General features: G+C 37.3%; 1 protein-coding gene and 1 long non-coding RNA gene across 2 annotated transcripts; both read left to right on the forward strand.

Moving 5' to 3' along the window:
• The first annotated feature begins 7,409 nt into the window (after positions 1–7,409).
• Positions 7,410–9,134, forward strand: LOC130013239 (uncharacterized). Its single transcript, XR_008788612.1, has 3 exons — positions 7,410–7,757; positions 7,947–8,149; positions 8,671–9,134. It is a non-coding gene; the product is annotated as an uncharacterized LOC130013239 (long non-coding RNA).
• A 2,198-nt stretch (positions 9,135–11,332) lies between these two features.
• On the forward strand, positions 11,333–14,989 carry LOC126825513 (ankyrin-2). The gene is made up of 2 exons (XM_050555157.2): positions 11,333–11,862; positions 12,624–14,989. The coding sequence occupies exon 2, from the start codon at positions 12,906–12,908 to the stop codon at positions 14,490–14,492; it is 1,587 nt and encodes a 528-aa protein (XP_050411114.1). The 5' UTR covers positions 11,333–11,862; positions 12,624–12,905; the 3' UTR covers positions 14,493–14,989.
• The last annotated feature ends 48 nt before the right edge of the window (positions 14,990–15,037 follow it).

Consider the following 15,037-nt stretch of genomic DNA (forward strand, 5'->3'; position numbering starts at 1 on the left):
ACTATAAATAGAACACCTGTGGAATGCTCTGACGTCAGACCTTAGGAATGTGTGACGTCAGACCTTTGGAATGTCTGGAATTCCAAAATTGCTCCAGACTACCGCACATACTACTTCCGTTTTTTAAAGTCTTGACTTCGTGGTGCCGTGTATAAACAATATCGCCCCGGGTGATGACTTTTGGTCGCGTTTGTCACTAATACACATTTATAGTTCACCCAGTATTGTTGTTCTAAAATATAGAAAAGGAGAGAGGGGGGGGGGGGTAGCGTCCAATCGACACAAACTAGGTCATTTCGGAACTAACACATGGTTTAATTTTATTTCAATAATTCGCTTGCACGTAGGGGTCTTTAGCAGTGGGGGGGGGGGCGGATAATCTGGAGAAAACCCGCGAAGTTCGACAGGCAAGTAATAATATTGGCTATTGGTTTTGGATTTTTACGTTTTAATGCTTTTTTTCTAATTTAGAACAATAATACAATCAGAGACGTGACAGGCTTACTGGATTGACCGGAGAACAACACGTGTTAGACTCACAACTAGTCAGCACAGATGTGGAGTGTGGAGATTTAACATAGAAACCACCACGATCACCATGGGCAACAGTGACAGTAAGGCACTGTTGAGGTCATGTAAGGATGGTGATTATGGTAACATTGTGTCGTTACTGGAACGTGGAGCCAACGTTGAAAATACCGATTCATATGGTAATACACCACTGCTTACAGCTATCAAGAATCATTATACAAATTGTGTAGATTTGTTACTGAATAATGAATATTCCCCTGCCAATACAAAACACAGAGACAAGACTGCGAACACTCCTTTAATGATGGCAGCAAATAATGTAGATATTGTCAAATTGTTGATAAACAGTGGGTGCCAATTAAATAAGACGAACCGGTTTAAAGATTCTGCACTACACCTGGCTGTCCGATTTAAAAATGTTAAAGTTGTTACATTACTTGTTTCCAGTGGTATTGATGTTAACCTCACTAACAAGAAAGGTGAAACAGCACTGGACATTGCTACAACTCTTCTCAACGCAGCTATATTCGGTGTATTAAAAGAACTTCTCGGTTCCGATAATGTGAACCCTGTTTGGCAGAAATGTATGGAGTATTTTGCGCCACATCGTGACATAAAATCAGCGACTAAATTAATCCAACAGGACACTCCAATGATTGCTGCTTCATTACTAGAATACGCTTACCGTAAACAAGACATGGCAATGGTGGACACTTTAATAGACGCTGGTCTTAACCAGAATTACAAACCCACCAGATTTAAGGTGGACACGTTTTTACATAAATGTATGGAGTATTCTGTGAGTTATTGTGACATAAAATCGGTCACAAAATTAATCCAACACGGTACGCCTGTCAAACCCTCCTTACTGTCAGACGCTTATTGTAATGGGGACCTTGTAATGGTGGACACATTAATACAAGCTGGTCTTCACCAGAATCACGATCAGACCAGATTTACAGCTTTCATCTATTATTCTGTGTCATATAGAGATACTGAGCGGGTTAAAAAATACATCAAATATGCCAGTCCCTTCGGTGCTCTGGAGGATGGTCGGTCGTTATTAGATGTCGCATATCATGCTGAAAACTATGACATGGCGGGAATTTTACTCCAAAATGGCCATGAACTGACTTTTGGCAATTGTTTAAGAGCATTAAATTTGCATCTTAACCAATACAATCGCTTTAAACACAGTATCGTAATAATTAAACATGTAATACAGTATGGTATAGCCCACATGTATCGTTGGCGAACACAGTTCATGCCCCCCAAAATACGTCTTGAATACGACGTAGATCTTTGCGTATTTGAGAATATCAACATACTGTACTTGTTGTACATGTCCAACTTAATAAAAAACCACGAGTTACATCATAGACTCTCACAACTGTCTATAGCTTTTAATTACCATGTAATTGTAAACAAATTACAAAACATGGCTTCCGATCGGGCGCCATATCTTAGTCCCTCGCTAAAAGCATTACAAGAACTTGCTTCAAGTCCTATGCCCCTTGTTTGTATAACCCGTAATGTGATTTGTGAATCCCTAGGTCCGCCTAATATGTGGTTTAATGTTGGGTTATTGCCCCTGCCTGATAAACTTAAATCGTTTCTAAGATATGAAGATATCCTTCATGAAAATTTCGTTCCGATACAATTTTTGTGCCACAACATTAAATGGAATTCCACAAGGAACTGTCGATGCTTGAGATTCAGAACGTGTTTAACATGTAGCCACAGATTCGGAAGTCTTCGGGAACTTTGTGATGGAATTTGTTGAAACCATGCTCACGAATGAAACGACAAACCCTGAATGGTTACATGAATGTTGACCAACCATTCGGCCATCCAACTCCCCGAATGTTGACCAACCAAAGATGCTAGCAAGGAGTTGTATACTGTTTTTTATATGTAAATAATAAATACAGGTAAATTGCCTTTGTGATAACGGGAGATATAGGAGTAGGCTTAGATTAGTTAGCCATCATTGCTACATTATGGTCATCTGCCAACTAATTGAATCTTACAAACATCTGCATTTCTCCAATAATATAACGTTTGAAAACTTAATTTCATAAATTGCTAGGCTACCAAAATAAAGCTTATCACAAAAATATAATAATGGTAAACTTAATTTTAACTTCAGTGGGAAATGTTTTAAAAAAAAACGAGAATAAATGGGAATCTAAATTTCAAATCAGCAAAGATATGGATTGGTGGAAGAATGTATATACTCAAACCTTTATATTTACTACTGACATGAAACTAAATTTGTTTTAGTTCCGGGTAAGTCACAAATTTGCTTTGATGTAAAATTCGTATTAAACATTGCGAACTGTGTCCAGCAGACTATTGTACAGTTTAATAGATACCAGGAGATAAGAGGATTTTACATAGCCTAAGCCTGTTCCCCAATCCCATTCAGACAACCTGAATAAAATATTGTTTTAAACAAAAGTTGGTTAATAATAGAACAAATATTGTAATAGTTAATAGTACCAATCACCAGATCTTGTACAAACTCTAACATTATGCTATAGTTGATAGCACCAATAACCGGATATTGTACAAACTCTAACATTATGTTATAATAGTTGATAGTATCAATCACCAGATATTGTACAAACTCTAACATTATGTTATAATAGTTGATAGTACCAATCACCAGATATTGTACAAACTCTAACATTATGTTATAATAGTTGATAGTACCAATCACCAGACATTGTACAAACTCTAACATTATGTTATAATAGTTGATAGTACCAATCACCAGATATTGTACAAACTCTAACATTATGTTATAATAGTTGATAGTACCAATCACCAGATATTGTACAAACTCTAACATTATGTTATAATAGTTGATAGTACCAATCACCAGATATTGTACAAACTCTAACATTATGTTATAATAGTTGATAGTACGAATCACCAGATATTGTACAAACTCTGATATTATGTTATAATAGTTGATAGAACCAGTCGCCAGATATTGTACAAACTCTGATATTATGTTATAGTTGATGTATAAACTCTAACATTATCATATATTAGATATAGAACCAATCACCAGATATTATACTTAGTAGGATTTCATATTTATAAACAAAGACTTTAAATTCAAAGCCTATATTAAGTATTTGTCAGCTAATAAGAAAACACCACTACCTACAAAAACACATGTATGTATCGTGTGGTGAATTAAATACGGATCATTATTCAAATCGTCATCACCTACAAAACAAATCCATGTATCGTGTTGTGAATTGAATACGGATCATTATTTAAATCGCCATCACCTACAAAAACAAATTCATGTATCGTGTGGTGAATTGAATACGGATTATTATTTAAATCGGTTTTCTAGATTCCCTTAGACGCCATAGTTTTCTCAAATTTAGTAACTGCTAATTTATGATAACATTGAATCATTTATTCTTGTTAATTATTTTTATATGAGCAAGGAGTGTTTTTTTTTAAATAAATGCTTACATATATAATTGTGATGTTTAGTTTGAAAAGACTATTAAAGAAAGAATTAATGATTTGATTTTCATAGTTTGATTATAAATGGCATTAGTTTTAAATTGTAAAGGCAGTGCCATCTTTAGTTCGAATGTTTGGTTTCATCGAAAATGTCTGAATTAATTTTCAAATCCTAACGGTTACTACCATCAATCTATTGGATCAATAACTATGTTTCGATACTATCAATTCAAAATTTCTACACGGTATTGCACAAAGGAGCAGGTGTGAACTAGTGATGATTCTATTGGAATATGCATCGCATCCGATACATTTTGGATAAAATCAAGTAAGTGGTTTAGCAATCTGATAAAAACACAGATCCTATTTCGTTTCGTTTTTATAGTTCAAAATTTCGTTTTGTTTGCCTTTACTAAACTAGTATTTCGTTTTATTTGTACTAAACTAGGATCTGGAAGAGTTTTTGTATAACCTGCGTTATAGATAGCGTGAGGGATTATCCAATGAAACCATCTGTTACGGCGACTTCTTGGCGTCCGATGCACGGAACTGTGGATAAACCACTAGAAACGTCAATGTTGATTGATTAATCAATGCCTGGCGTTATAGGGCCAAAATCCGCACGTACCCCTGACATGACCTCCCACTACAACCAGTCAGATCTACATGTAGTATAGGCCATTGTTTAGGAGACGATGTCGAAAATGTTCAAAGATGTCTGAAGTTGAAATTCATCAGACAGTGTTTTAGAGAAGACAGTGAAGGCGGTCACAAAGTGGTGGAAGATCTTCAGGGTAAAGGCAAACTGTTCTCCGTTCTAATAAACAATACTACATGTATATACAACAATTAAAGATGCCTTTCCACGTACAAACTGTGTGACTAGAATAATATTTAAACGAAATTAATAGTTTGCTTTAAATCCCTCTCAAAACATTTTTAATCGCAAGAAATAAAATAAAACCAAGTACGAACAATCCAAACCATAAGACAGAATTCGAAGTCCTAAAAAACGTTATAAGCAAATAGTGTTTTCAAGCAAAATAGTGTAATCAGCAAATGGACTGCTCCTCGTGTACAAAATACACGACAAACAGTGGTAACAGGTGTCCGGAAGAGCAAGCTTACCCTGCCTGGCGCCACACCCGCCATAGCTGCATCCAAACTATTAGGCGAAATGTCGGTAAAATAGCGTGATTGGCCAATGAACTATCGGTAAGCAAAATGCACGCGATGAACTGTGTTAACGATGTAGTAGACATTATCAGGGAGATAGTAATAGTATACTTGTCAATTAAATATATCTAGAATAATAGCCGAGAGAGACACGTTATATTTACCAATCAAATCAATATGGCGGCCATAAAACTTTTTGAAGGTTTTAATAAGTTTAGTGCGCAAGTATCCTTGTAGTTTTAGCTTAGATGACAAATGCCTCGATCTACTTAAAAAATCAGAATAAAAGGAACAAGCTCTCGCGTAACGAATTAGCTGAGACACAAACACTCCATAAGCTGGTGATATTGGAATGTTACTACTAATAAATGGAAAGTTAACAATCGGAAAGTCAAAGTCATCACGTTTATCGTACAATTTAACACTCAGTTTATGGCAATTGTCAAAATCGAGACGCAGATCCAAGTAGGAAGCGTAATTGTCACTGTCAGTGGTGTTTTTAATTTCGAGCTCATCAGGATATATGAATTCTACATAATCACTAAATTTAGGATTATTAAGTGATAAAACGTCATCGATATATCGATAAGTGAAATTAAAAAGTCTGACTGATCGTTTATTAGTTTTTACGAGCGTCTGTATGTAATCGGCTTCGTAAGAATAGAGAAACAGATCAGCAAGCAAAGGTGCACAGTTGGTGCCTATGGGAATGCCAACCACTTGCTGATATATTTCCCCTCCAAATTCAACAAAGATGTTATCAATTAAAAAATCCAACATCTGAATTATCTTGATGGCCGTGAATTTGTTTTTGGAATCACTGTGATTCTTAACGAAATATGTGGAATTGTAATTTACAACTAAATATTGATATCTAGCAGTACCTGATTTAGACGAAAAGACACTGTGAATAATGTCTTTAAACCGGGCTTTTAATTTACTATGGGGAATTTTGGTGTACAAAGTAGAAAAGTCAAACGTTTGAATAGATGAGACTGAAGCAAGGGATCTAGATTGCAAACCATCAAGTAATTCTTTGGAATATTTCAATATCCACATTTGATTAATACCGCTACGAGAGTATATTTTGTCACAGTATTTTTGAATACCCTCTTTAACAGCCGTTAGTATAGATGTCAATACTTTTGAAAGTGGTTTTGTGGAACAACGGGATGAACCTGCTATAAAACGTTGCTTGTAGGGATTTTTATGTAGTTTAGGTATCCAATATAACAAGGGCAAATCTGTATAGGTATCCCCACACGGAGTACCAAATGAAGTGAGTACAGATTTGTGATTGGATATAATTTCATCCTTACTAAGAGTAGATCGTTTATATGTAGCACTGTCGATTGGTTTCCCGAAATTAAGTTCTTTGAACAGACAGTCAAAATAATGTCGTTTACATATAAACACTATGTTATTGGACGCCTTGTCAGCCGGAACAATGACATACTTGTCATGCAAGGCATTGAGATTTTCAACAATGCTAACATCATTGAAAATAGACTTAGTCCTGACAAACGTTGCATGTTTATTCTTCGTTTAAGTAAACGACTGATAGACTTAGTCCAATCAGAGAGAGTATCCGAGATAACATCTTCCCTCTTGGCCCATGATCTAGCGTAGTCCTCTACGGCATCCATAATAAGTTTGAAATTTTGATCCCATGAAAATGGTTGCGGTCGTTTAAGTATCTAAATGTTCTCACACCCGTTCGCATTAAATTAACACATACGTCACTGAAACAGACAATAGGGACTTTTCGCATCGGTACGAAAACGAATACGTAAACGAAAACGTCATCGATTTGTGTGTACTTGTGACGTCAAGCCGTACACGTGTGTCCGGTCAACGAGAAGTAGTAGCGATTGTGGCGGGATTCACGTAGGTACGTAAACGAAAATGTTTCTTGTCTCATATATTGAATTTTTCACCTTTTTTGAGGCCTTGTGTATATTGTTGATTGTGTAGAGTATGTAGAATGTGCTCAAATTGCCTCAAATGCAATATTCTGCTTGATTCGTTGTACATCTGCCAAAAAACCGTGAAGTTCATGGAGCGGCAGGTTTAATTCAAGTTGAATAGAATAGGCCTAATACTTTTAAAAAAAAAAAAAAAAAATATCGAATCGAGATCTAGATCTGTATTTCTAAATAATCAGTTTATGAAAAAGGGCCCCTTTATCAAGCCGTGGGGGGGGGGGGGGTAGTAGGCCTTTTCCCTAGCCTATTGATTTATTGATTTATACTCTGATTGACAGGATTTCAGTTGATTCGAATACAATTGGCTCATTTACTTAAAAGGCTACACTATTATTCTTTTCAGATTCATCATCAAGGATCACAGACTCAGACTGTTTACTTTTATCCTGCTCTAGATGCAGTTCTACTGCGCGAGGTTTACAGTCTTAATCCTTACGCTCACGGCGGTGCTCCGAAATAGGAGACTGTTTGTCGACATGTAAATAAGGCCTTATGTGGAAACACGACAGTGTAAAGAGAGAACTACAAGACTTTTGACAGTTTTCAAAAACAAGAGATAGCCTCACTTAAGGCGTAAGTCGGCCTATTGCCATTTTTCATTATCTTTAGATTATGGGTCTATCGATTCCTCATTTATTTTTTTATGTCGAAAAGACACAAGCCCACGACTAAATATTTTTATGCATAGTCCTACTTTTGCTTACAGATATATTTGTCTGATATTTATCAATTAAATTAATAGTATTGGGGTTTTATTTGCAGTTCAGGATTTGCAGAGGAGGAGTTTGAAGAAAGGGAGAGACTTTTAACCGAGTTGTAAGCCTTGCAAGAGGACAGCAAGGAATCTGACCAGGAACAGAAGAAAACGATAGACAAAGAAAATGAGAAAGAGAACGAGAAAGTAAAAGAACAACAGGGGAAATTTATCCGTGAGGCAGCCATGGAATCTCTGAAAAGTGCTGAAGGTTTGTGATTGACATCTATTTAGCCAGATTATTTTTAGATTCATTTTCAATAACCTATTTCTCATTTTTTGGGAGTTGGTGGTGCAGTACGCGTGGCGCTGGTGCACTAACACACGGAGTCAAGGGTTTGATCCCAGTGATACAGTGCTAGCTGAGATAGTACTCCGTATTTTCCAGCCTGGTTTCCACTTTATCAGTGGCACTGGACAGGAAAATGAACGGGGCTAGTTGATTCGGATGAGATGAGAAATCTAGATCCAACCGTATACTCATTGTCTTGGATGTGAAAGATAGTTGGATTTCGATGAGGAGGAGACGGAAGCGTTGCTGTCCGAGCAAAATTTCCCTCATACTGGATGGCTAATGGCTAAGCTGGGTTAATTCCACACCCTACATTTGATTTTCGACAAAATCCCCGTCTAACAGTTTTTCAAAAAATTTAAAACTTACTATTTGTTCTGAGCCCTAAAATAACAATGGAACATCAGTATCTAAATAATGCCTATAAATTTCCATTCTAGATGGCAAGTGTGAAGAAATTGATTTTGGAACCCTTCGCGGCACAAAAACAAATGAAAGATGACATACTGAACTTTCTGAGGGAAAAGCATGAGGCTGAAGTCAAACTTTGTCAAGAAGAATTACAGCTTGGTATTGGAGGGGAGAGAAAGAGAAAATGTAATGCAGCTAATGTTGCAGATGATGCAGCGTTTCAAGGACACTTAAATCAATTTTTTATTTATTCACAAGACACAAATCTATGTAGTACAAGAACAGTTGTGTGATTAAACTGTTAAACAGTTTTAAAGCCTTTATAATTGTATATATTTCAGAATAATATGATAGGCTACCGTCCAAAAATATGCGTAAGTTTTGGGTTAATTTCAAATATGTTGAAGTTTTATTTGGTCAATTTTGTAACATCAGGGAATACCTCTGGATACCTCTGCTGATTGACAAAAATAGTTTTAAAATCAAAAAGAAAGATTATGTCGACATTTTATGATTTTATTTTCTATCGTGATACCTGTCAAGCCAGATGCAGATTTTCTATTTTAATAAACATAATATTAATAACCATTCTGTTTTTTGGTATTTGGGGGGTTGGATGGCTGAATGGTTAGCGTGCGCGCGCTGTATCATAAAGTCTGTCATTGAGTCGACTGGCGTGATTTCGAATCCCCGGTTGTACGTGGCAAGGAGTAGGGTCGCCTGTCCAACCTCGTGGTTTCCTCCCACTGCTAAAGACCCCTACGCGCGAGCGAATTATTGAAATAAAATTAAACCATTTGTTAGTCCCGAAATGACCTAGTTTGTGTCGAGTGGACGTTAAACCCCATTTCTCTCTCTCTCTCTCTCTCTCTTTGGTATTTACTGAAACTAAGCTAAATATTCCTCCAGGTTTGGGGGTATAACTGAAAAATAATCACTTGTTTGTGAATGATAAAGACACTTGTGGCAGTTTGTATGTAAAGCACCAACCAAATAGTACATGGCTACTGGCTGCAGGAGTACCTTCCGATTTTTTTTTAAAATCCAGATAGGCAAATAAAGTTAAAATCTTTCCAAATTGCCACTCCACACACTCCCTCAAAGAAGACATTGTCTTGTTAAATAATGCTTGCTGAGGAGTAAGGTTTGCTCCTTTAAAAGGGCAAAGTAGATAGTCTCGTACTAGGTATGCTTGATCCCCATAGATAGAAAATGGAAGTCCATTACCATCCTGCCATTGAAGTTCCTCAAACTGCTCCATTACTCCACCGAATCTTAGCAAAGCACACTCATGCCTCCTTCCTTCCATCGGTCCAAACATATTTGAAATCATGCAATCTGGGGTTACAATCGATTGAAATGTCAGCGCATGTATTCTCTTGTGTCCGTTGTAACTTATCCTTTGATCGAGCGTTGGTCTGCACAATGGACGTACATTTCCATCAACGAGGGCAAAGCAATTGGTTAGGGGAGCAGCATGGTTGTGTACAGCATCAGCATAGTTTTGGAGACGATTTGTAATCCATGGTTGGTCAAGTTGAATAAATATGGTTAAGAACCAGTTCGATGGCCATAGAAAGAGTCGATTGGGGTCTTCCAAAAAAAGGCTCCAGGTCTACAAGTCTCTTTGGATAAGCCAGGCGCCGTAACAACATACAAAAAGCATCAATCCCAGTGACAACACCTCGATTAGGGCAGATGAAAGTCTCTGGTATTTGCAGGGCATTCGCAAGACGACGAATATCGGTCTTATAAAAGCGAAAATAACTTGCACATTGAGCATCAGTAAATTTCTCTAGTTCAATTTTTTTGCAATCAGTATCGTATGTTGTTTCTGTGGATTCTGATAGCGAATACAGCAGAAATTCATCAAAATTTAAGTCGAGAAGGGTGAGCTCTTCTAAAGACATCGGCGCTGCCATTTTGAAATTAACGCCATCTAGCTATTTTCGTACGTAGGATTGCGAAACCGCATATTAGAAGACACGAAAACGTAAACGGACATATGTTCGTGTTCGTTTTCGTACCGATGCGAAAGGTCCCTATTAAGTCGACATGTTGCCAGTTGGTGATATCCTTACAGTTTGGTGCAGTGGGCGCCCCATGGGTATTTTGTCAGGGAATCCAGTATTTTTCTAGTACGACGACTGTGTCTCTCCTTTCTATGTATACACAATATACCATACGTTTAATGGAAAATAACTAAGGTATGGTAGAGTATTAAACGTGATATTATCTACCAGATATGGTATATTACCTACCAGGTAAGATATCGTGTTATAAATGTGATATTACCTACCAGGTATGGTATCGTGTTATGAAGGTTATATTACTTACCGGGTAAGGTATAGTGTTATGGTGGTTATATTACCTACCAGGTAAGATATGGTGTTATACACGTGATATTACCTACTAGGTAAGGTATCGTGTTATGGAGGTTATATTACCTGTATACATATTAGTTATAAATAGTAACTTGTACACGTCACTTACATTCGTCATTTATATATTAACAATGTATAATCACTGAATGAATCTATTCAATATACCAGGATAGGTCACGTGAATTGTACACTATCAATAGAGACAGGTTATCAAACTGCACGCAGCGATCCAACTACGTCATACGTCATTATAGGCGGAGCTAGCTGTTGTTGTTCTTAGCGTTTAACGTCCGCTTCCACCGAAGGTGATATCGCAGACAAGTTCATTTTAATTATCTTAGCGCACGCGCAGGGGTCTTTGCTGTGGGAGGAAACCGGAGTACCCGGAGTAAACCCACGAGGTTGAGAAGGCGCCCCTATCTCCAAGCCACATACGCTCACACCTGGGATCGAAACCACAGCCGCAAGCCAGAGGTGACCGGCCAACTAGAGGTCGAAGCGTGACACTCTAGACCACTAGGCCATCCCAAACCCCTAAGTTTGGGATGACAGGTTATGTCACGTTGTATGACGTCAATAGAAAGGGGAATACCCCGATATAACATGGAAAACAAATATTTAGTCTACATGAACGTCTTCTAGCACAAGTAAAACTCTTTATTTAGTAGTTTTAATAATACAGTTTAAGAGTAAGTTGGATACTATCTGGGTGTAATATGGTTTATTGGATACAATTTGAGTGTAATGTGGTATATATTGGATACAATTTGAGTGTAATGTGGTATATATTGGATACAATCTGAGTGTATTATGGTATATATTGGATACAATTTAAGAGTAAGTTGAATACTATCTGGGTGTAATGTGGTATAAGTTGGATATAATTTGAGTGGATATAATTTGAGTGTAATGTTGTACAATTTGTGTATAATTTAAATGTAATTTAGTAATGTGGTATACGTTGGGTATAAGTTTATTGTTTGGGGTTGAATGCCCTACTGTTGGCTAAAGAAGACTGCCTACTTTAATATAGAATTCCAACTGCGTAGTGTTCCTTTACGTGCATAACAATGTGTACACGGGGTCTCGGGTTTTTCCTTCCATTCCAACGACTACACGTTGTCGCTCGCCAGTCCTTCCGTCATGTACCATTGACAAAGGGGGGGGGCACTTTCTCGGCAAGGGACCTCCAGGTTAGCGATCCAAAGTCTTACTCACTGAGCCACTGCGGTTCCCGTAATATAGTATAAGTTGGATACAATTTGAGTATAATGTGGTCGTCTGCCATGTGGTCGTTGTTAAGCAACAACAGTGTAAAGTGGTATAAGTATGATATAAGTTTAGTGTAATGCGGTAAAAGTTGGATATAATTTGACTGTAATGTGGTATGTATTGGATATGATTTTAGCACAATGTGGTATAAGTTGGGTGTATATATTGGATATGATTTTAGCGTAATGTGGTATAAGTCGGGCGTAAGCTTAGTGTAATGTGGTATTTTGACATTTCAAATATAATTAGAAAAACAGATTTGGTTTGAAAAAGTTGATTAGCTTTCGGTCCTTAGTAACGGTGTTTATTTTGTTTTCTATTTCAAGGTCTATGGTACAACCACCTTTTGACGCGAATATTTGTTTGTAGAAGTTTTGAGGTGGTCTTCAATCCAGGTTCCTGTTATCTACATACGCCTCCAGAATGTCAGCTTGCCCGGGCAACCCTTTTCTTTAATTTCTCGGAATTAAAGGACGCTTCAAGTTATAATACCACGGTTACTTCATTAGATTCGTAATCCGACAAAGAGGCGTCATATATTCCTCTAAACAGGTGCTTGGTACAGCAGTAGAGAGTGAAGATCTGTGAAACGAAACAATATAAGCAGTATGGAAAATAGTGGAAGTAAAGTACTGTTGACTTTATGTGAGGATGGCGATTCGGATATAATCGCTTTAGGTAAAGCACTGTTGAAATCATGTAAGGATGGTGATTATGATAGCATTGATTCCTTGCTGAAACGTGGAGCCAACGTTGAATATACCGATTCATATGGTAATACTCCACTGCTTATAGCTGTCGGGAATCATCATACAAATTGTGTAGATGTGTTACGGAATAATGATTATTCCCCTGTCAATAAAGAACACAGGGACAAGGGGACTGGCCCCACACCTTTCATGAGGGTAAAAATTGTCCGATTGCTGATAAACAGTGGGTGCCAATTAAATAAGACGAACCGATGTAAAAATTCTGCACTACACCTGGCTGTCACATTTGAACATTTAGAAGTTGTTAAATTGCTTGTGGATAGTGGTATAGATGTTAGCCTCACTGACCAGAAAGATGAAACAGCACTACACATTGCTATAACTCTTCGCCACGTAGCTATTACATGTGTTTTACTTTCAAGACAAGGACGTCTTGATTCTCATTCTGTTTCGTTAGTAGACAGGACTTATGGTTATGGGGACTCTATTATGGTTGACACGTTTTTACAGAAATGTATGGAATATTCTGTGAGTAATAGTGAGATAAAATCGGTCCAAAATTTAATACAACACGGCATGCCTGTCGAAGCCTGGTTATTAGCACACGCTTACCGTAATGGAGATCTTGTAATGGTGGACACATTAATACAAGCTGCTCTGCACCAAAACCACGATCAGACCAGATTTCCAACTTTCATATATTTTTGTCTGATACATAAAGATATTGAGCGTGTTAAAAAATACAGTAAATATGCCAGTCCCTTTGGTGCTTTGGGGGATGGTCGGTCGTTATTAGATGTCGCATATCGTGCAGCAAACTGTGACATGGCGGGGATCTTACTCCAAAATGGCCATGAACTGACTTTTTGCAATTGTTTAAGCGCATTAAATTGGCATGTTTACCGATGCGATCAGACTAAATACAATATCATAAAAATTAAACATGTAATAAAGTATGGTATAGCGCATTTGTATCGTCGGCGAACACAGTTCATATCCCCACAGCTACATCTGGAAAACTATCATGAACTAGATAATGACATATTATTTCAGTATATCAACATACTCTACTTGATGTACATGTCTAACTTGTTAAATAACCATGAGTTACACGGTAGACTCTCACAGCTGCCTGTAGACTTTAATAACCAGGTGGATGTAAACAGTTTAACAAATATAGCTTCCGATCTGGTGCCATATCCTAGTCTCTCACGTGATGTGAATGTCGTCAACGGACAGTTAGAAGAACTGGCTTTCGGTTGTCTAAGATCATTACAAAGACTTGCTTCAATTCCTATGCCACTTGTTTGTATAACCCGTAATGTGATTTGTGGATCGCTAGGTCCGCCCAATATGTGGGTTAATGTAGGGTTATTGCCCCTACCTGATAAACTTAAATCGTTTCTAAGATATGATGATATCCTTGGAGACACGGACTATAATATCGCGAGACCGACATGCGCCATGGACAATCCGGGTAGGTAGGATTTTTATACTACAACACTTATAAATGGACTACCCCGGTTGTACGTGACAAGGAGTAGGGTCACCTGTCCAACCTCGTGGGTTTCAGCGTTTGACATGACTTGTGGAATATGACACTAGCCTCATTCTCCGAGTCCCTTGTTATAAATTGCACAGAAACGCATTATGGTCCACGATTCGTGTACCAATGGTAAATGTTTATTTTATCTTAAATAGTGTGTATCAGACGTCCACCTTTTCCCAGTAAGATCACAACACCAATGTTGATTTAAATTGATAAATAATTCGTGTTTTCAATGTGGAAAACTTTGGAGGATATTGAGTTAGAGACTTAGCTACTTTAATAAAGATTTACCCAGTAAAATATAATAGATAAATGCTACTGATTTCGACAATTATATTTATAAATAGATATTTAATGTCTTTGTTATTTAACATGTTCATTTTGTTATCACATTTTTGTTTGATTTTGACAAATAATTAAACTTCTGTATTGAACTCGCCAAAGCTAAAAACCTTCTTTAAACATGAGAGGAGCCATCTTG

The sequence above is a fragment of the Patella vulgata genome, chromosome 6 (genome assembly GCF_932274485.2).
Source record: "Patella vulgata chromosome 6, xgPatVulg1.2, whole genome shotgun sequence".
NCBI classification, from domain to species: Eukaryota; Metazoa; Mollusca; class Gastropoda; family Patellidae; genus Patella; species Patella vulgata.

What these genes read in the sequence shown, in the direction of transcription:
- LOC126825513 (XM_050555157.2), top strand. Translation starts at nt 12,906, where the DNA reads ATGGAAAATAGTGGAAGTAAAGTACTGTTGACTTTATGTGAGGATGGC.